The 20,478-nt window shown below is 38.0% G+C and overlaps 1 protein-coding gene across 1 annotated transcript; it reads left to right on the top strand.

Annotated features, from left to right (window-relative positions):
- Positions 1-4,461: 4,461 nt before the first annotated feature.
- Positions 4,462-17,864, top strand: POLR1F (RNA polymerase I subunit F). The gene is made up of 4 exons (XM_050785395.1): positions 4,462-4,780; positions 9,704-9,845; positions 12,756-12,964; positions 14,572-17,864. Exons 1-4 carry the CDS (start codon positions 4,527-4,529, stop codon positions 14,981-14,983), a joined length of 1,017 nt encoding a protein of 338 aa, XP_050641352.1. The 5' UTR covers positions 4,462-4,526; the 3' UTR covers positions 14,984-17,864.
- The last annotated feature ends 2,614 nt before the right edge of the window (positions 17,865-20,478 follow it).

The following is a 20,478-nucleotide window of genomic DNA, read 5'->3' as shown; positions in this document are numbered from 1 at the left end:
ATGGGATAAGTCATGCCTGGGTTAGATTCCTTTATTGATAAATAGCTGGATATTCTTGGGAAGACCCAAGGAGTATGCGTTAGGACCTGGGTATGTGACTGTTAGCAATACAGATAGGATAGCTACCATCATGAGGCCGACAGTTTTTTTAGAATTCAGGCTCCTCACTTGCACATATATGTAATTATTGTAATAAATTCATAAAGATTATCTGTCAGTGATTTGCCTAGGGCACTGGGCATAGCATCTGGCAGGTTTGCAATAAAGTTTACCCATGATAATGTTGGTCATTGTGATGTTGACACTCATCACTCATTCTACCAATTTGATAAAAACAGTCATATAAGCGTGATTAAATCCTTCCTGTCAGTACTAGTATTGCTCTTTATCCAGGGTGGGCATTCCTAAGGACTTCTATACCCCTGATATATGACAGAAGAAGCTTCTGAGCCTCTCTGAGGCAAAGAACAAAGCACATGAGATCAGATGTACCCCATACATTGGATTGACATTGTGGAAGTTCCAGGGTTTAGACAGGAGGTCTTGTGCGCTTCCTGCTTTATCTTGGAAACCTGCATAGCTGCCAGGAAAGCAAGCTCACTCTAGCCTGCTGGAACACCAGACACGTGGGGCCACATACAAGGACAGATGCACAAGTGAACCCAACTGAGTCTTGCCCAAATTTGTCCCCATAGAATTATGAGTTAAATTAATAGTTTTATTTAAAGCCACTAAATTTGAGGATAGTTTGCTAACTGATACAATGACATTTTTCATGGAATGCTCTTTATAGGAATTTTTTTATGCAAACTATTACGTATAGTCAAAAATTCCTGTCTGATTCCATCTTCATATAATCCTACTGTAATAATATAGCTTTTTGAAAAATGAAAGAAATTTGCCTAACATCACACATCTAGTAAGTGACAGAGCCAGGATCTGAACTCCAGCAATTGACTTTAGCATCTAGGAAGACTCTTCACTTTGTACTAGGCTGGTGCAAAAGTAAGTGTCATTTTTCCCACTAAGAGTAATGGCAAAACCCACAATTACTTTTGCACCAACCAATACTATTAAACCATCTAAAACTAGAGGATTTTCTGTAACAACTTCAATCTTCTGATTAAGTTTCTGATTTTTTTCTGTATAAAACATTAAAATAATATATAAAATTCACAAAAGTAAAAGAAAACCATAAACTCACACTCAAGAAATAACTAACATTAACATATGGTATAGACATGTGTCACTTAATGACAAGGATCCATTCTGAGAAATGCCTCATGAGGCAATTTCATCATTGTGTAAACGTCATAGAGCATACTTAGATACATCCAGATGGCATACCTTACTACACACTTATGCTATATGTTGTGCTATGCTAATCTCCTTCTTTATCAGCTTTGGTCATGTACATAGAAAAAGTGAAGATCTTTAGTAATTGAAAGGATAGGTTATGACATAAGTCATGCCTGGATTAGATTCCTTGATTGATAAATAGCCTATTGCTATTTAGCTGGTTGGTAAATAGTCTGTAGCCCATTGCTCCCGGTCTACAAACCTGAACAGCGTGTTACTGTACTGAATACTGTAGGAAACTGTAACACAGTGGCAAGTATTTGTGCAACTAAGTATATCTAAACATAGAAAAGATACAGTAAAAAGATATGTCATTATAAACTTACAGGGCCACCATCACATAGGTCAGCTGTTGTTGACCAAAACAGAGTTATGGGGCACATGATTGTATTTGTGCATCTAGATTTTTTTCTAAGTGTATAAGTGTGCATGTATTCTATAAAAAGCAGAGCATATGGCACATATTACTTTGTAACCACCATTATTTCAGCAAACCACCAATTTTTGCACATTTATGTTGCTCCAGGGATTATCTGATTGGGAGGAATAGAAACACACTAATATAATAAGGTGTATGTGTATGCATGCCGGAGGTGGCAAGGTCAATGATAAAATAATACAGACAGTTGCACAGGATATTTTCTCTCTCTCTTCCTCTGAAGCCATTGGTCATGGGGTCAAAATTATTTCTAACCTTCTTTCTCCTCCTTATAGAATGAAGCTCTTCTCAGCACACTGCCTTTGACTTGACAGAGCTTTTCATGAGACAGGGACCACCATTGCCTTACCTTCTGTGGAACTGGGACACATTTTAGAGAAAAAGAAAATGGTTCAGTTCAACTATAGGTCCTTGAACAAATAAACTTTGTACATGTCTGTGGGGTAGGGTAGGTAGGAGGAACTGATGGTATTTCTGTTTTCTTCCCTGTGTCGAAGGTGAAACAGGTTAATTTGTAGAGTAACCCCATAATGGTGAACACAGGCATGCAGGCAGAATCACCTGCAAATCACGCAGAGCATGGACAGAAGCTAACGATCAAGCCAGAATTTTTAAAACTGAAAATGGCAAAATCAGTTTCAAAATTAAACAAGTAAACTTCTAACTGCAACTGGACACACCTAGGGTTACAAAACTACTCCATGGTGCACTACATTTAGTTGTTGTGAAAGGTTATTACTGGAATATTTGATTTCAGGTAACATTTTGTTTTGGGCAAACTGCCACGATGTCCAGCTTGTTTTTTACTAAATTCTTTTTTGGCCAAATAGTTTTCATTCAAATCACTTACATCCAGTCTAGATCCACCTTGACTGTAAGGTGTAGTCACCTGGAGAGATTTTGATTGAACTGGTCTGGGATGTCATCTGGGCATCAGGAGTTTCTTAAAGCTCCTCACCTTAGGTGACTTCCTTGTTTAGCTGAGTTTGAGCACATTGAACAGAAGGGTCCTGCACAGGGGTTTTACAGGACTTTGCAACAAAATCAAGGTAAGGGCCATTAAGTTTCCCATTTATGGACTTAAAATGTCTACTATTAGGTTTTGGGGGCAGTTTCATCCCGCTATCCTCTCATGCTGAGTTTGCAGTCATTTCAGGAATATTAAAGAAAATACTTTTTATTTATCTTGTTTGACCCTCCTACCATCTCTCTAAGGTAGCAGGGCAAGCATTATTTTTCCTATTTTACAAGTCAGAAATCAGGTTTAGAGAGGTTAAGAAGCTTTTTGCAGTGTCTAGGAGATGAGGGAGTATGTTAATACTCACATCACTGCTATACATTTCTCTTGGCACTTACCCAGCATAACCTATTACATGTGTACATTTACATCCCACTTCCACTTAGGCTGCAAGCTCTTTATCACTTATTATTTATTAACTCGCTATCAGGTTATTCATTCAGAGTGCACTGTTTGCGTTTTTCTTGGTTTTCTTTGGAGGAGGGATGAGATGTGGGGGGCTACTGTAGTGAATAATACAGATATTATGGTCCCCACTTTAGTGAGTGTAGGAATCTATTGACGGAACAGGCAAGCAAATGGCAGTTAATATAAAATTAACATTAAAAAAACATGCATGGGTAACTACCTAATCCTTATAGAGAAAGAGGTGTGGGGTGGTTGAAAACTCTTTGCAAAGGGACAGAATGTAAAATCTAAGCTAAAAATTGATACGTGAGGAGAATTTACCCTTGTGAAAATATTATATTTCCCGGTAGAAGGAACAGCATAAGACTGCAGAAAGAGTGACCTGAAAGTGGATCAAGGGGCATAATATTAGGGTGGGGAGTGTGACAAATGAAGCTGAAGAGAGAGGCTGCGCGCCCACACAGATCACAAAATGGCCTTGTATAAGCATTTTTCAGGAGTTTGTGTTGTCCTAGAGAAAGTGGGGTGCCTATGTAGGGCTTAAACAGGGCACAACACAATCATATGTGTTTCAGGGAAGATCTGGCTGCCCCAGGGCGTCCTCCTGACCATTGAGCTAGGCTTCCACAGGCAGGGAGTCCTGCGGTTTTGTCGGCAGGGAAAGAGAATAGTGTCCAAACAGAATGATATTTCCACTTTGGGCAATACAGGCCTTCAGGCTGATTTGATATTTGGGAAAACAAAAGAGGATCCGAGGCTGACAGGTTGGCTGTGGTATAATTCCCTGATTTAGCATGTGCATAATGAGGAGAGAAGTGGGACAGGAGAGAACTAGTAGGTTCGTTTTAAGATATGTTGCATTAGAGTTATCAGGCCTGCTTCTTAGGATTTCGTGTCCTGCATAAAATACACTCCATAAATATTTTGATTTTTTATTGTACAGTCCAAGCTTGTAAAATTCTACCAAACCACCTTACTACTGGAAATGATCAAAGTGAAAACCCCCCTTTTTAAGCTGCCTACTTAATCCAATAAGCTTCTGTACGAAAACACATATTTGCCTGCCCTTAAAAGAGCAGACAGTCGACTTTCCTGCATGCTCAATGCATATCCCAGGCTCTAAGCTCCCGTCCTCGAAGCGCGAAAATACGGTTCCCCCTGCTGGCCAGAGCGGCGTAATACAGCGTAAGGAGGAGAAATTCCTAGGGGCGTGGTAGTTGGTGGATGACGTAAAAAGAGCGTCGGGGACAGGCGATTGTGCTTGCGTCAACGGCGCGCGCCGTGGGAACCTTGACAAGCGGCATGGCTGCGGGTTGTTCAGAGGTGCCGCGGCCAACGGCGGCTTCTGATGGGTCTCTGGTAGGGCAGGCTGGCGTCCTGCCTTGCCTAGAGTTGCCGACTTATGCCGCTGCTTGTGCGCTGGTGAACAGTCGCTACTCATGCCTGGTGGCTGGGCCGCACCAAAGGCACATCGCGCTGTCTCCCCGCTACCTGAACAGGAAACGCACTGGCATTCGAGAACAGCTTGATGCGGAGCTCCTTCGCTATTCTGAGAGGTACCGATCTCTTTGCCTGTTCCTTCTTTTGTGCACGGGAAGTAGCAGCAGGTAGATATGCTGACAACGCAGCAGAAAGGGGGCAAATAGTAAAGGTCGCATTGCCCCCCCAGAGCTTAGCCCCGTGGAATTCTAGAGTCGCGATCCGCCCCTCAAGGCCAGTACCACTGTGGTGAAGATCTTTATAGGGTCCCTTTCATAGATAGAGAAGAAAACTTAAAGATGAAGTTCAGGTGTCGGCGGAGGGAGTGGAGATTCTCGCTCCAGAATCCTGGTGTAGGGGTAGGAACAGACCAGGGGTCTGGGGACCTAGTAGGCCCAGTTCTGTTTGGCATTCAACGTTTCATTTATCCCGTTCCGGATGATGTTTTCTCATTTGACGATAAAAATTTGGTTTGCAGTGCTTAAGTAGATTCTCATTCCATCGAAGATTGCACATGAAGCATTAGTACAACCGTTCTACCTGTAAAACGTGAAGCACGTTTTTTTCTTACTGTATTTCAATCTGGTAATTTCCCCATTTTCTCTTCTTTTGGACCTGAGTTGTTTTTAAGACGATTTATTCAATCGAACTAATGAGCCTGTTGCTTTTGGGAGAGAAAAAAACAAAAGGTATGCATTTATATTACGGTATTCAAAAGTGCCTTGAAAACAGAATTACAGAGGTGTGTGGCGGGGGGCGCGGGCATGTGCTTCAGTATTCCTCTGGACTATACTTTGGTTCAAAAGCGAGGTTCTAATACTAGAGTGAATGGATTCTTTAGGGATTCATGACTGTCCTTCAGGAATTCTTATGTGAAGTTCCTTGGGCACTGTATCGGAAGCTTTTATCACTTTCTTAAGGGATCCTTGACCTCCACACACAGGTTAATAATCAAGCATCTCCAGAATATACAGCTTCTTCCAAGCACCAATATACACTTCTCGTATGTTTATATTATATACCGAACACTTGAGATACAAAAACAAACAAAAAATGAAATCCCTCTTTCAAGGAGCTTTAAGCTGTAGTAGAGATACAAATACAAGCCAATAAATAGTAAGGTGTTAAAATTTGACAGAAATCTAACAAGATAAGGAGTGTTGAATTGGGATCTTGGGACCTCTGAGAACAACTTGAGTGAAGACGGTACTTTCCCATGGTAGCATTCCAGGCAAAGAGTGGCATAAACAAACGGATACTGGATGTGAACCGGTATGCTTTGCCCAGAGAACCGTATCTATTATATAAGTAGAATAAGGTTTATGTCAGGGGAAAGGCATTGGATGCCATTGGAGACGAGGGCAGGGGTGACTCAGAGAGGATGGCCATTTTGCTTTTCCCTTCCTGTCATTGCCAGTTTTTGTTCTTTTGGGGGTAAGGTGGGGTGGTTGTTGTTTTTCCTTTTGTGTTTCTGTTTTCTTAGGCAGGGTTAGTGCTTCATCCTCTCAGTACCCTTTAACTCTGAGACTTGGTACACTTTTGAGAAAGCAGTACTTATCTGCAGTTCCTGGCATATCAGATTTGCAGTTTAAGAAACAGTACTTGTTAGCCTTACTTAATGGTTAGCTACCTAATAGGATGAGAAAGTGGACAAGGAGAGGAATTAAGATCATGTTATAATTGTTCAAGAGAAAATGATTAGAGAGGATGGATTTGAGAGATTAAAGGATATACAAAGTAGTCATAACATCTGGAAACACAAGCAACCATCCTGTTTTCTGTAACCGTTTTGTATTGCCTGCATTTGACAGGCTAGGGCGGGAAATAACGAAATCACGCGGAGTGACTCTGAACAGATCTGGCCACCACTCCTTCATATTACTTGGATATGCTGAAGACCCCTGGTGAAATTATGCACCAGGTGAAAATCAGGCACCACACTTTGAACTATGCATTACTAATGAGGGACAAAACATTGAACATACAGTATTAAAGAACTAAAGTGAGGCTACCATCTTGCCCTGATACCTATTTAGGATGGTATCTGAAAAACAAAAGTGAAGAAGGAAAAAGTATATAGTGTTGGGTGCCTGTGTTCACATATCTGATGACTCTTAACAAAATCCCCCTTGAATTTATATATTGCTAAATTCCTGAACAATTTAATATAGATTAAAAATATGCAAAGATGGCTGTGTGTTGATGTTAAGAGTTAAATTAGGTTCCTAGCTATTTGTAAACAGATTTGTCCTTTTATTCAAAAGTCAGAGCTAAGGATATTTCCTCATTGTACCGACTGTCCTGTACATGACAGACTCTTTTCTGCCCTGGCTTGTGCAAAGTTTGTGATAACCATGATTAGTATCACAAATTTCCAAATGTCCCCCCTCCCACCAGGGGACCACAGACCTCCTTCCAGACACGGCTTTGATTAGGAGAAATAAAGTCTTAATATTTGTTTTTCCGTCTAGTATGGCAGTTAATTTTTCTTCCTATTCTCTGACTCTGTTTTCTGTGTCCCTAACATTGTCTTAGTGGTAGGATGATTCCAGCTTAGGAATGCCACATGCAGAAATGAAAACCTCAGAAGATTGCTTTCCCGAGTAAGTCTCTGAGTTAGGATTTTCCTAATTTGGTAGTTCTTAAAGTTTATTTTCTGTGGCTTCTAGCTGTTTTAGTAAACAACAACTATTAGGGATAAATGCTTTCCCTTATTTTATGTGAATTGTGTTAGAAGTTTAATTGAGTTCAAGAAAAAATATTCTTTGCTATCAAAGGCCTTAGAGTCATGTGTGAAATTCAAACATATATACAGATAGGTTCAATACAGTTAGATTAAGAACAGTGAGAAAGCTGGCCTATAGGAGTAGAGGAATGATTTCAGGTTTGCCTAGGGGAGTCAGGGAAGTGTTTTCCAACAAGTAATGAGGCCACCAGGTTGTGTTTGTTTTGTTGTTTCTTGTTCCTTTGTTTGAGATGGAGTCTCCCTCTGTCGCTCAGGTTGGAGTGCAGTGGTGAGATCTGAGCTCACTGCACCCTCCGCCTCCCACCACTAGGTCTTTCTCCTTAATAGCTATAATTCCTTAAGAAATAAGAAATGACAGTTTGAAAAATAGTTGTCCCTTAATCCTGACTCTTACATTTGTAGACTAAAGTGTCAAGAGTCAGTTCCTAAATGTAGTTGTATTAACATTTGCATTTACTAGCAACAGTTTAAGTTTGGGATTTTCTCCATTAAGTCATTGACTTTAAAATTCAGGGGCGTTGCTTTGCCGGGGGAGATGCACTCTTAGAATGGCGATCATTAAAAAGTCAGGAAACAACAGGTGCTGGAGAGGATGTGGAGAAATAGGAACATGTTTACACTGTTGGTGGGATTGTAAACTAGTTCAACCATTATGGAAAACAGTATGGTGATTCCTCAAGGATCTAGAACTAGATGTACCATATGACCCAGCCATCCCATTACTGGGTATATACCCAAAGGATTATAAATTATGCTGCTATAAAGACACATGCACGCGTATGTTTATTGCGGCACTATTCACAATAGCAAAGACTTGGAATCAACCCAAATGTCCATCAGTGACAGATTGGATTAAGAAAATGTGGCACATATACACCATGGAATACTATGCAGCCATCAAAAAGGATGAGTTTGTGTCCTTTGTAGGGACACGGATGCAGCTGGAAACCATCATTCTTAGCAAACTATGACAAGAACAGAAAACCAAACACCGCATGTTCTCACTCATAGGTGGGAACTGAACAATGAGATCACTTGGACTCAGGAAGGGGAACATCACACACCGGGGCCTATCATGGGGAGGGGGGAGGGCGGAGGGATTGCATTGGGAGTTATACCTGATGTAAATGACGAGTTGATGGGTGCAGCACACCAACATGGCACAAGTATACATATGTGACAAACCTGCACGTTATGCACATGTACCCTACAACTTAAAGTATAATAATAATAAATAAATTAAAAAAAAAAAAATAAAATAAAATAAAATAAAATTCAGGGGCGGCCGGGCACGGTGGCTCAAGCCTGTAATCCCAGCACTTTGGGAGGCCGAGGCGGGTGGATCACGAGGTCAGGAGATCGAGACTATCCTGGCTAACACGGTGAAACCCCGTCTCTACTAAAAATACAAAAAATTAGCCGGGCGTGGTAGCGGGCGCCTGTAGTCCCAGCTACTTGGGAGGCTGAGTCGGGAGAATGGCGTGAACCCAGGGGGCGGAGCTTGCAGTGAGCCGAGATCGCGCCACTGCACTCCAGCCTGGGAGACATAGCGAGACTCCGTCTCAAAAAATAAAATAAAATAAAATAAAATAAAATAAAATAAAATTCAGGGGCTTCAGCTTTAACTGTAATGCTTCCCTTGCTATATGCCGTCAAGTACTGAAATTCAGTAATGGTGAATAATACCAAAATTGCCTCTTGTTCAGTCATGCTCACAGAGATACACGTTTTCTTTGCTAAGTCCTTTCTTTCTATCCTAGTATAACTTGAAGAATTCAAATAGTCATGCTAGAACAGAAAGAATGGGAGTTGGCAAGGGAAGAAGAGTTGATTTACTGCTCATGCATTAATGCATATTTTGTTTCTGTGTATCTTGAATCATCATTTTAACTTAGCCAACACATCAGAATCCATTGGTGAAACAGGACTACTAAAGTTGTTACAGACTAATCATATACTATTGTTTTTGACATGCGTGGTGTATTTAGGAGATGTGTAGGCTTTGGACTCTTAGAATATCTAATCAGTATGAAAATGGCCTGGTTTAAAAGAGTGCAGTGGTGCACACCTATAATCTCAGCACTTTGGGAGGCTGAGGCAGTAGGATCACTTGAGCCCAGGAGGTCCAGGCTGCAGTGAGCCCTGTTCATGCCACTGCACCCTATCCTGGGTGACAGAGTAAGACCCTGTCTCCAAAAAAATAAATAAGTAAAAGAGGATAAAATATATCATTTTCAACTTTTTCTTTTTACAGCCTTTTAGGTGTCCCTATTGCATATGATAACATCAAAGTTGTGGGAGAACTTGGAGATATTTATGATGATCAAGGACACATTCATCTTAACATTGAAGCTGATTTTGTTATTTTCTGCCCTGAACCGGGGCAAAAGCTTATGGTATGTGTATCCCTTTTTTCTAGCTCCCTTTGTACAATTCTATAATTATGTAACTTGGAACATTTTAAAAGGTAATATATACCTTGGGACTCAAATAAATTGCTATTGTGAGTAAATAAATATTTTTATGGAAAAAATAATTTGTATCATCCAAACCTAGGTAAGTTTTTTAATATCCTCCTAAAACACATGCATGCACAGAATATATGTCCCATCCACTTTATTATTTTCATAGTCACAGAATGATTTTAAGGGGAAAAAATCAATTATCATTATTTCAAAAGTTCTCAATTCTACACAAATACCATTTCTTTACAAAGGTTTCAAAGAATATATGGCAGTATATAAAACAAGAATTCAAATGGGCCAGGCAGTAATGAAAATGTGTGAATGACAGATGACAGGGCAGCCAGTCTGTGCCTTGGAAATGGAATCTCTGTGGGAAAGGTCTTCCAGTTTTTCATAAGCTGGAAATGCAGATATTGATATGAAATCTACTGAAATAGATCCTTTTTTACTCTTTACTTTCTCCTGTCTTCCTCCAGCAGTTCTCTGTGTATACACATGTTCATATGTATACTTATATGTGGGTGTATATGCTCTTTTCTTTAGCTGATAAATATTTTAATCTAATAGATCAGAACTGTTAACTAACCCTTGATATTGTTCATAAAAATATAGATCAATTGAACCATGACAAAACCCAGAAGGCACTTCCAATTTTTTTCATTTATCAATATCGAATTAATACAAATAGTATCCTTTGCCTGTTAAACTGGAATCTTATAACTGGACTACTGAAGTTGGCAGTAGATGTGTATTTGGAAATTAAGAAACTTAACTTTCATCTACTTTGTGTAAATTATTATTTTAAATATAAACATGTAGGCCAGGTACAGTGGCTCACCTACCATCACAGCATTTGGGGAAGCTAAAGCAGGAGGATCACATGAGGCCAGGAGTTCAAGACCAACCTGGGCAATATAGTGAGACCTCATCTCTACACAAAATAAAACATTAGCCAGGCATGGTGGCATGCATCTGTAGTCCCAGTTACTTAGGAGGCTGGGGTAGGAGGATCACTTGAGCCCAGGGGTTCAAGGCTGCAGTGAGCTATGATTGTGCCAGTGCATTCCAGCCTAGGCCACAGTGAGACCCTGTCTCCAAAAATACAGGGTCTGCCCGCAGACCCTGACCTAAAAGACGGATGAATAAAACCTTCACTGACACACAGATATTCTGTTTTGCCAGTACTGCTGAGTGTCCGACCGCCTACACACCGAGAGAGGTTTGTCCCTGCCACTGGCCCTGAGCAGTTCACACTCCAGGCATTTATTTAGTATACAGTTAACAATAGAAGTTCTGAGTCCACACAGTTATGGATAATTAACATGGTCAAGAGAGTAGTTCTACAAATAATTAAAGCTCAGGTACTGAGGTTTAAAGTAAATGTCATTAGGGGGCAATATCTCTGGGCGACCTCCCCCCGCCCCACCCCCAGAGGGCCATCTGACTTAAAGGTTAGTTAATGGAGGTAGGGTAAACAGACTTAACTGGGGAAGCCTCTATTGTCCCTAGTATTTACCCTATAACTTAATGCTCTAAGGTAAGAACCGGCTGTCTTCAGCCTGTTCAATTATTACAAGCTATATAACCTTTTGGCCTTCCAAAAAGGTTTGTGACTATTCCCTATAACTTTCCCTAATATTTCCCTTTAATATTTCTGCCACTTTCATGAGTGAATCCCAACAATTTATCTTCCATTATAGTATGATACAGAATAGTTTTCCTCTCCTAAAAACTCCTGTGCTCCATCTATTCATGTCTTCCTTCTTCCCTCTGTTCCCTCTAATCCCTGGCAACCACTGATCTTTTTACTGTTTCCATAGTTTTGCCTTTTTAAAGAAGAATAGAGTATGTATCCTTTTCAAATTGACTTCTTTCACTTAGCAATATGCATTTAAGGTTTCGCTATGTCTTTTTATGGTGAGAACTTATTTATCTTTGTTACTGAATAATCTTTTATTTTATGGATGTACCAGTTTGTTTATCTAGACCATCTGGAAACTACCAGTGGGAACACTAGACTTCTGACCATACCAGATAGGGAAGTTTTATTATGTCACATGTGTAAAGGGTTGCTGATGTTAAACAGCATTATATAGATGTCAGTATTATTTGCAGTTTTGTAATTCAGAAAATGTGAATTTTTAATATTTCTGGGTCTCATTCATATGCTTTGTATATATTGACCCTGAGAAGAAAAATAAGTTTTATGTAGAGTCTCATCTTAAAATCATATAGCACATATTTTTGTTTTAGTTTTAAAGCTTCTAATAATACTTTTGTGATTTAGCCAAAAATAGTCATGGTCAATATTTACATATAAAGGGTAAGCTGTCTTCTAATGGAATGCTTGCATCATGCTAAATTAAATAAAGAATGCATTTTTAAGCTTTGAAATTTGGTCTATTTACAGAAACATAACATAGATCCCAGTTATAAAACACATATGAGGTCTTTTTATAGGTTATATGGGAGTATTTTCTGCATGGTTTCAATGTAGCTAAAGAGTAATAATCTCCTCCCCAAGGAATCCTGCAGTGGGGGGTTTAGGTGGTTTTTTTCTTGGACAGGGTGGCGGGGGCAGGTTAGTTTATCCAGTTAGACAGTTAATGTGCAATTACTTATATAATAAAGTTTGAGCTTTCTCAAAACCCAAAGGTATTCTAAAGTGATGTTTTGGCATGACATGGGGTAAGTTTTAATTGAGGTAAACTTTTTCCATATTAAATTAGACCATTAACTTGATGTTTGCTCTTTGAAGATTATTTGAAGCTTGTAAAGTTTGGTTCACCTTTAACTTTGTGGATCTGTTCTTTATGTTACGCTCTTCCTTCTTCTTCCCAGGGTATAGTTAATAAAGTGTCTTCTAGCCACATTGGCTGTTTAGTACACGGGTGTTTCAATGCCTCCATTCCTAAACCTGAGCAGTTGTCAGCTGAGCAGTGGCTAACCATGGAGATAAACATGGGTGATGAACTAGAATTTGAAGTATTTCGTTTAGACTCAGATGCTGCTGGAGTATTCTGCATTCGGGGAAAACTAAATATCACAAGGTTAGTTTATCATTACATAATTATCATTAGGTACTTAATTTCTATTTAATTCTGAATTTAGAGAACATAAGCCTCTCTTTAAAAATATCTGTTTATAGGAATATTCATGCTTTCAAACCATAAAGTCAATATAAACAATACTCTTTTTTTTTTTTTTTTTTTGAGACAGAGTCTTGCTCTGTCCCCCTGGCTGGCGTGCAGTGGCGCGATCTCGGCTCACTGCAAGCTCCGCCTCCTGGGATCACACCATTCTCCCGCCTCAGCCTCCTGAGTAGCTGGGACTACAGGCGCCCGCCACCGCGCCCGGCTAATGTTTTGTATTTTTAGTAGAGATGGGGTTTCACTGTGGTCTCGATCTCCTGACCTTGTGATCCACCCGCCTCGGCCTTCCAAAGTGCTGGGATTACAGGCGTGAGCCACCGCGCCCGGCAACAATAGTCTTAAGTAATCTGTAACGGTGCATCAAATATTCTAAAACACTGACTAGCTAACTGGTCTGTATTTTAATATCCAGTAGCTCAATTTTGCTGAGTATTTTCTATTTTGTTGTTAACTTTTTTTTTTAAATTGACCTCTAAACTTGAAACTACTGAAAGCACAATTACCTTCCTATTGGCCTGCTTTGTTTTTACACACAAAAAATTGTGTTGATCATTGTCATCTGTGCCAGATATTTTAATTTCTGTATTAGTCTGTATTGAAATTATTGTAAGAATTACTCTGATCTTGAGCTTGATTCCATGGGAGCCAAGTTTAAAGGAAGGAGGAGAGAGACAACTCTTAGAATGCTGCTCTTGCTAATAATTTTTTCTATATTTTGCCTTAAAGTTACAAGAGTATGGGTTGAAGTCTGGAACAGTTGTTCAGTTTCTGTGATGACAGAAATATAGTATGTATACATAATACAGCAGCCTCACTATTGAGCATTGAAATGGGACTAAGTCTGACTGAGGAACTGAATTTCTAGTTATGTTGTTGGTATTGATTAGGTACATGTGCCTAGTGCTACTGAGTAAAACTGAAGTTCTGGAGACAGAGCTACTTCATTGATCCATGTTTTATTTTAGTGGTATAAAATAATTCACAATGTTAAAGTAACACTGTCTTAGTATCAGCTAAGTAGAACAATGGACTATTATTTGAAACAGGATTAAAACAGTAGACTGGAAACTCCATTACTTTGATACATACCAGATCGTATTTTCTATTAGATGTCAGTGGTTTGGTTAATAAGCCTAGGTATTGTGGTGGTTAATGTTCAGTGACCAAATTTTTCTGAAACAACCCAAAACTTGGAAGACATGTTTTGACAAGATTCTTATGTCATTTTTATGTGTGGAAACAGTCTGGGAGAAGTTCTTCATAAAGAAAGAATTTAACATTTAATATTAAATTTAACATTTTTCAATTTAACATTCAGCAGCCCATGCATATTTTAGTGGATTGAGGGATAATGGGATAGAATATTTGGAATTTATGCCATGGTTATGTGTCTTGTACTGCTGTAATTATTTAGAAAACCTTAGCCTGTTAGGGTATCTTGATCTCAATTTGTTCTTTGTTTTTTGCTTATTGCTCTGTTCATTTTTTTAACTGTTAATTTATAGTTTACGATTCAAGCGCTCTGAAGTTTCTGAAGAAGTTACAGAAAATGGCACTGAGGAAGCTGCTAAAAAACCTAAGAAGAAGAAAAAGAAGAAAGACCCAGAGACATATGAAGTGGACAGTGGTACTACAAAGCTAGCAGATGATGCAGATGACACTCCAATGGAAGAGTCAGCCCTGCAGAATACTAATAATGTGAATGGCCTCTGGGAAGAGGAGCCAAAGAAAAAGAAAAGGAAGAAAAAGCACCAGGAAGTTCAGGACCAGGACCCTGTTTTCCAAGGCAGTGACTCCAGTGGTTACCAAAGTGACCATAAAAAGAAAAAAAAGAAAAGAAAACACAGTGAAGAGGCTGAATTTACCCCACCTTTGAAATGCTCACCAAAAAGAAAAGGGAAAAGTAATTTTCTTTAGTGTATTTTAAATATGATTCAGTTTTTAAAAGACTGATCGACATACAATTGATGAATAAATGTTTTCAGTGATATGAAATGGTTAAGCATACCAGTAGTTTCCAATACAGAAAATACTGAACTAGGAGTAGGAGGCTCTATGTGCTAAAAATGATAAAACTGACCATAAGTTAAACTGGGGAGAATCAGTATTATTAAAGTACCATTTTATACAAAATAAAAAGATAGCTCCTCTCACTGTCGGCTCTCACTGTCGGCTCTCATATTCTTCCAGGTTTTGCACTCTACATAAAATTATTTCTACAATGTCAAGACTAGCCGAAGGACTTTATAATACAATATTATATGACTGAAGAATGAGTTAAGTTTGAGATTTTGATGATTCGATTTTGTGTGTGTTTAATAGGCTTCACCTTATTACATGCTATTTTATTTTGCTTTTTTAAAAACTCAGGACATTAACTAGTTTTAGGTTTTCCTTTATCATGGCTTCTACAGTATTTCTATTGTTTAACATAAAATGGTTTTCCAAAGAAGTTTCTGAAGTCTTCACAGCTCTTAAAAGCCAGGCCTGGACTGACTGTGTGGTGGTAAATGCTATTCATTACTTTTTTTCTTCCAGGTGCATGTGTGTCCTTGTCTTCTTAAGTCTGAGAGGTTGATGGAAAGGACTGTTTTCTTGTACTTGTTCATTTGTTCCTCAGCCATTCTAATTTTGTTGTATGTTGGAGGAGAGTCTAATGAAGACAGGATAAATGTGATTCTGACTTGTGGGAAATTTCAGATTACTTTTTAATGATTGGAATGGGCTATAAGATATTGTGCTGAAGAGAAAACAGTTGTTCTGTTCACTGCTTTCATTGAGAAAATGTGGAATCTCTCTTGACTAATTGACAAAGTGTAATGAAATGACAAGCTGGTTGAAGCTGATAATCAATGCATGGCCAAATTTATTCATTTTCCACATACTTGACCATCTACTTTGTATAACACATTCTGCTAAGGCCCAGGGATGTAACGGCAAACAAGATAGATGTAGTTCCTTCCCTTGTGGCATGTCATAAGAGAAACCGATGTGCATATACACACAATAAATAAGAAAATTAATAATTGTGTTAAGTGGAATGAATAAAACCAGGGAGGATTGTTCACTCACTGTTACCTGTGTTAGTATCTGCAAATAGATGAATGGTTGAACTCCCATGTCAGCATTTTTGTTGCCATTTATTTAGTACCAGACATAGTGCTGATCTTACAGCTAAATATTTGGTAATGAACAAATTCTGCTAGTGATATATGTTGATCTGAACTTATATTGATGGGATACAGAATTGGCAGAGTGGCAGATGTTGGCAATTGTCTACAAGTAGATGTGCTAGACAATGGAAGGGTGCAGGCCAGCCTCTTTGATTACAATTGAGATTCACGTGAGTATTGAGCCCTGGAAATATAGCTCAACCAAATTGAGATGTGCTGTCAGTATAAAGTACATACCAGATTTTGAAGATGTACCAAAAAATGTAAACTATCTCAGTTTTTGTACTAGTGAAATCAGTATGTTTTGGTATAGTGGGTTAAATAAAACAATTTTTGCCTTTCTCAGTTTATTTTTCTACAAAAAGATTAAAAATTGTACATGAAGCTCACATTAACTTTCTTTTGGTCAGTGCTATTTTAAAGGAAGTGTGAGTTGAAAAAACTTTGAAATAAACTGTATCATATTACCAGGACTTAATATAGTGGCATACCCAGGAAATGTTTAATAAATATTCCCTTCACATTTTAAAATTTGAGTATACAATCATGTTTGACAATAGAGAAATTTAATTTTTAGTGAAACAATTCTAAACCCCTTTTCCATAGACACAAAGAAAGATGTCAAATTTATGCTATTGCTGGAAAAATACATTGTGGCTTAGCAAAATAAGCAAGTTCCCACATTACTTTTGTTTTGCTTCAAGTAATACTTCTGCCAGTTGTGTTTTATGAATTAAACAGGGAGCGGCATGCTGAACTTGAAACTAGATTTGTTCCTGCTTTTTTCATAATGTGAGTAGTTTTGAAAAGTCAGATCTGGCCATTTGTCTTTCCTAGAATATAATAACTTTGTTCATTGTTTTTTTGTTCATCTTTCTGACACAAAAAGACTGATGATGGTGTCTACCATATATTCTTCAAAACATTTGTCACATGCTGCACTAACCTCGTGTATCTTTTCTGTCTTGGAATTTGTTCATATAAACCCTCTAGCCTAGACTAGATCCCTTACCCTCTCTCCAGTTCCTATCATTCACCCATTTCACTGTGCAAGACACCTCACTAGTCACCAGTGATACAGAAATGACTTAACCAGTTTTTGCTCTTAAGGGCTTACCGTTTTGTCTATAAGATACACAACTAAGTATACATGATAAGTACAAATGAAAATGAATGTTTAATGCTTTATGCCTAGTGTTTAAGCTGGTTGTTGGATGAGCAGCATTTTGACCCTTGGAGAAGAAAAACTAACTGTGGCAATTCCAGGTGGAGAACCTGACAGAGGACTAAGAAGTTATCTAATGTAAAAGACCTCAGGCACTACCTTCTGCATAAACTTTTTCCAGACAAGGCTAAATGTGCATGCTTCATAACCATAATTCTTATTTTTCTTTAATAAATATTTTTCTACTTGTAACACTCTGCATTATTTCAAACTGTTTACCTGTTTGAAAAGCTTGTCTCTTAATCAAATTTGTCTCGACCAAATGTTTCCTGAGGACTGGAATTATGCCTTAACTATATCTATAGTATATCTATAGTATTTAACAGTGAATCCTTTGTATAATGAAAGCATCAACAGATAGTTTTAAATGGATAAATAAAAAGCACAGTTTCAAATGGTATCACTTTGCCTCTGATGTGATATTATTAACCTCTTCACTTGTTTCAATAAATGCATCCTTTTTTTTTTGCCTATATGTAATATGGTTTTTAAGGACTTTTATCACTTCAGTGTGTCAGGGATAGAATACTTACAAATGACATGACAGAAATTTGATCTCTTTAACTTGTTTTATACATTTACCACATGGGTCATCTTTGCCTTTTTTTTGCCAAAGAGTAGATATTTTATGTTACAAAATCAATACATATTTAAAAATTCAAATAGTAAAAGTATATACATCCTCCCACTCTACCAGTCATTGATCTCCCTCCCTGTTCCTCACCACACACACCCACTTCGCAATTCTACTTCCAGAAATAACCACTATTGTCAATTGCATGTGTAATTTTAAGAGATTTTTAAGTAGTGAATTTTAAAATATTTTAAGACATATATGGAATCAAACTACCTGTACTTGTTGGGCCCACCTTCTTTTATAGTAAATATCTTCCCATATGAATATATAGAGGTCTTCCTATTTTTAATGTTTGCAGAATTTCAGTGTATAATTTATTTCATTTCCTAAGGATGGATATTTAGGTTGTTTATATTTTCCCTCTTAAAAGGGTATTGTTAACATTTCTAAAAGCTTTCATTGCTATTTTAATTGCTGTCTTAATTGCTCATTTCCAGCTGTATTGTACATTATGACCTCCACAGGTAAGCTCTGATTCCTACCTTTAGAAATGGAGATATTTTAGGAGGCCAGTACATAGTTCAGTTTTTAAAAATATTCTTTAGGCACTTGAATGGTTACTTTTTAGGTAGAAAAAGCACTCTTTTAAAAGAGATTTTATATATCATAAAGTGAGAATAAAACTGAAAAATAATGGATAATTCTGCACATGTGACTTTTTGTGGTATTTCTCTTGGACAATTCATGGGAAAGTTCAATATGTCTTCAACTCAGAATATCACTGGCTCTCCTTACTAAACATAAAGATGTTCAGATGTTTGGTCTAAACTATTTTCTTATCCAAATCTCCACTTTGGCAGTAGGAAATAACTTCATGGCATCATGTTGTCTTCTATTTTCAAATAAATATTTGGTACACTGAATCATCCCAGTTGTTTTATCTCAGACATTTGAATGCTAGACTTGTTCCTACTTATTCACTTTGATTTGATAACCTGTCCTGAACATGTTGGAAAATTTTTAGTAAGGCAAAAATTTAGTAAGTTATAAAATTGGAGTAATTAAGGGGGAAAAAAGGTAGAATCAACAAATCTAAGTCTACAACCACGATTTCAATAGCAAATAAGCTGCAGTCTTTATAGTTGTAGATAATTAGTTCCACATTCATTGGCTACAATTAGAAAATTCTCTGGCACTCACCGACTCACAGAAAAACAAGGACACATGAAATCCCTTGTCCATTCTTGTCTTAGTAAACAGCTGGAAATAGAAGCTAAAAGAGCCGTCAAAGAGGACCATAATTTTAGCATTTAAAATTAGAATGCATTAGTAAATAAAATGACCTACAAATTTATGAGATTATAGACAAGAAAGAGCTAAATACAATGTTTCTAATACTGGAGAGAAGTTCCTGCTAATTCTGCATCCCCCGTAACTTGTTACAGTCTAATGTCTTTCAAATTTGGTTGTCTATAGACAAGATCACCAGTTACAGAAGATTCTTATAGGCATCAAATATGCCATATTTTGTAATTATGCCTGTGTGCAAGGGAGCCTGAAAGAATACTAACTCTCTGAAATGAACGATTAAACAAAATATTTCAGTGCTTAGTGTTCTAGATATTCACACCCAATTTTTATTTATTACTTTTAAATTCTACAAGGTGACAATGATTTAACCCCATTGGGTGGAGTTTTTTTAAACAATTTTAGTGACCTCTCTAAGCTGTGTTTCTTTACCTATAAAATGAGACCACTGAATTGGAAACCAGATTATCTGAAAGTTCCTTTCACTTAGAGAATCCTGAGTATCACTGATACTGCTGTCTATTGAAGGAAAGAACTGTGAAGAGTCTAAGCTTTTATTCCAACTTGCAAACTAATAAGTTACTCTGCCACAACTTCATGGATGCTAGCTTAAGACAAAAGACTCCTAAATCAGGGACAAAAGGACTTTAATTATTACTCACTGCACCTCAATAAGCTCCATGTTTTTACCAGCCAGTTCCCATTGCACCCCAAGTCCTATAGGAACAATGCAGAGCCCCAGGGAGCTACTGTGCATGAAGGGCGTTTGTGTCACAGCTGAGAAACTCCATGCTTAGGGAACCCCAGTGATTTACAGAAAATGGACTGCAGTCATTTTACATACATATAAAATGCCCAATCTTTGCCCCAGAGGAAGACATCTTTATTACACTGGAAAGTAAACAAATCTTTTTGTTTACTTCTGTTTGTTGTCTTCTGCTCTAGAGGGGCCACTGTTTTTATTTCCCAAGGCTTTAACTATCTAAACATTCTTGAAAAGTTAGTCTGGAACAAAATCCGTGAGTACCTCTGTTCACAAGATTTGCAGAAATTCAAGAGACTTGTGGAATATTGTCTCAGCATCACCTCACCCAAAGGATAAAGTCAGTTAACATCCTTTAAGTAATCC

The sequence above is a fragment of the Macaca thibetana genome, chromosome 3 (genome assembly GCF_024542745.1).
Source record: "Macaca thibetana thibetana isolate TM-01 chromosome 3, ASM2454274v1, whole genome shotgun sequence".
NCBI classification, from domain to species: domain Eukaryota; kingdom Metazoa; phylum Chordata; class Mammalia; order Primates; family Cercopithecidae; genus Macaca; species Macaca thibetana.
This window is presented reverse-complemented; position numbering and strand designations above follow the sequence as displayed.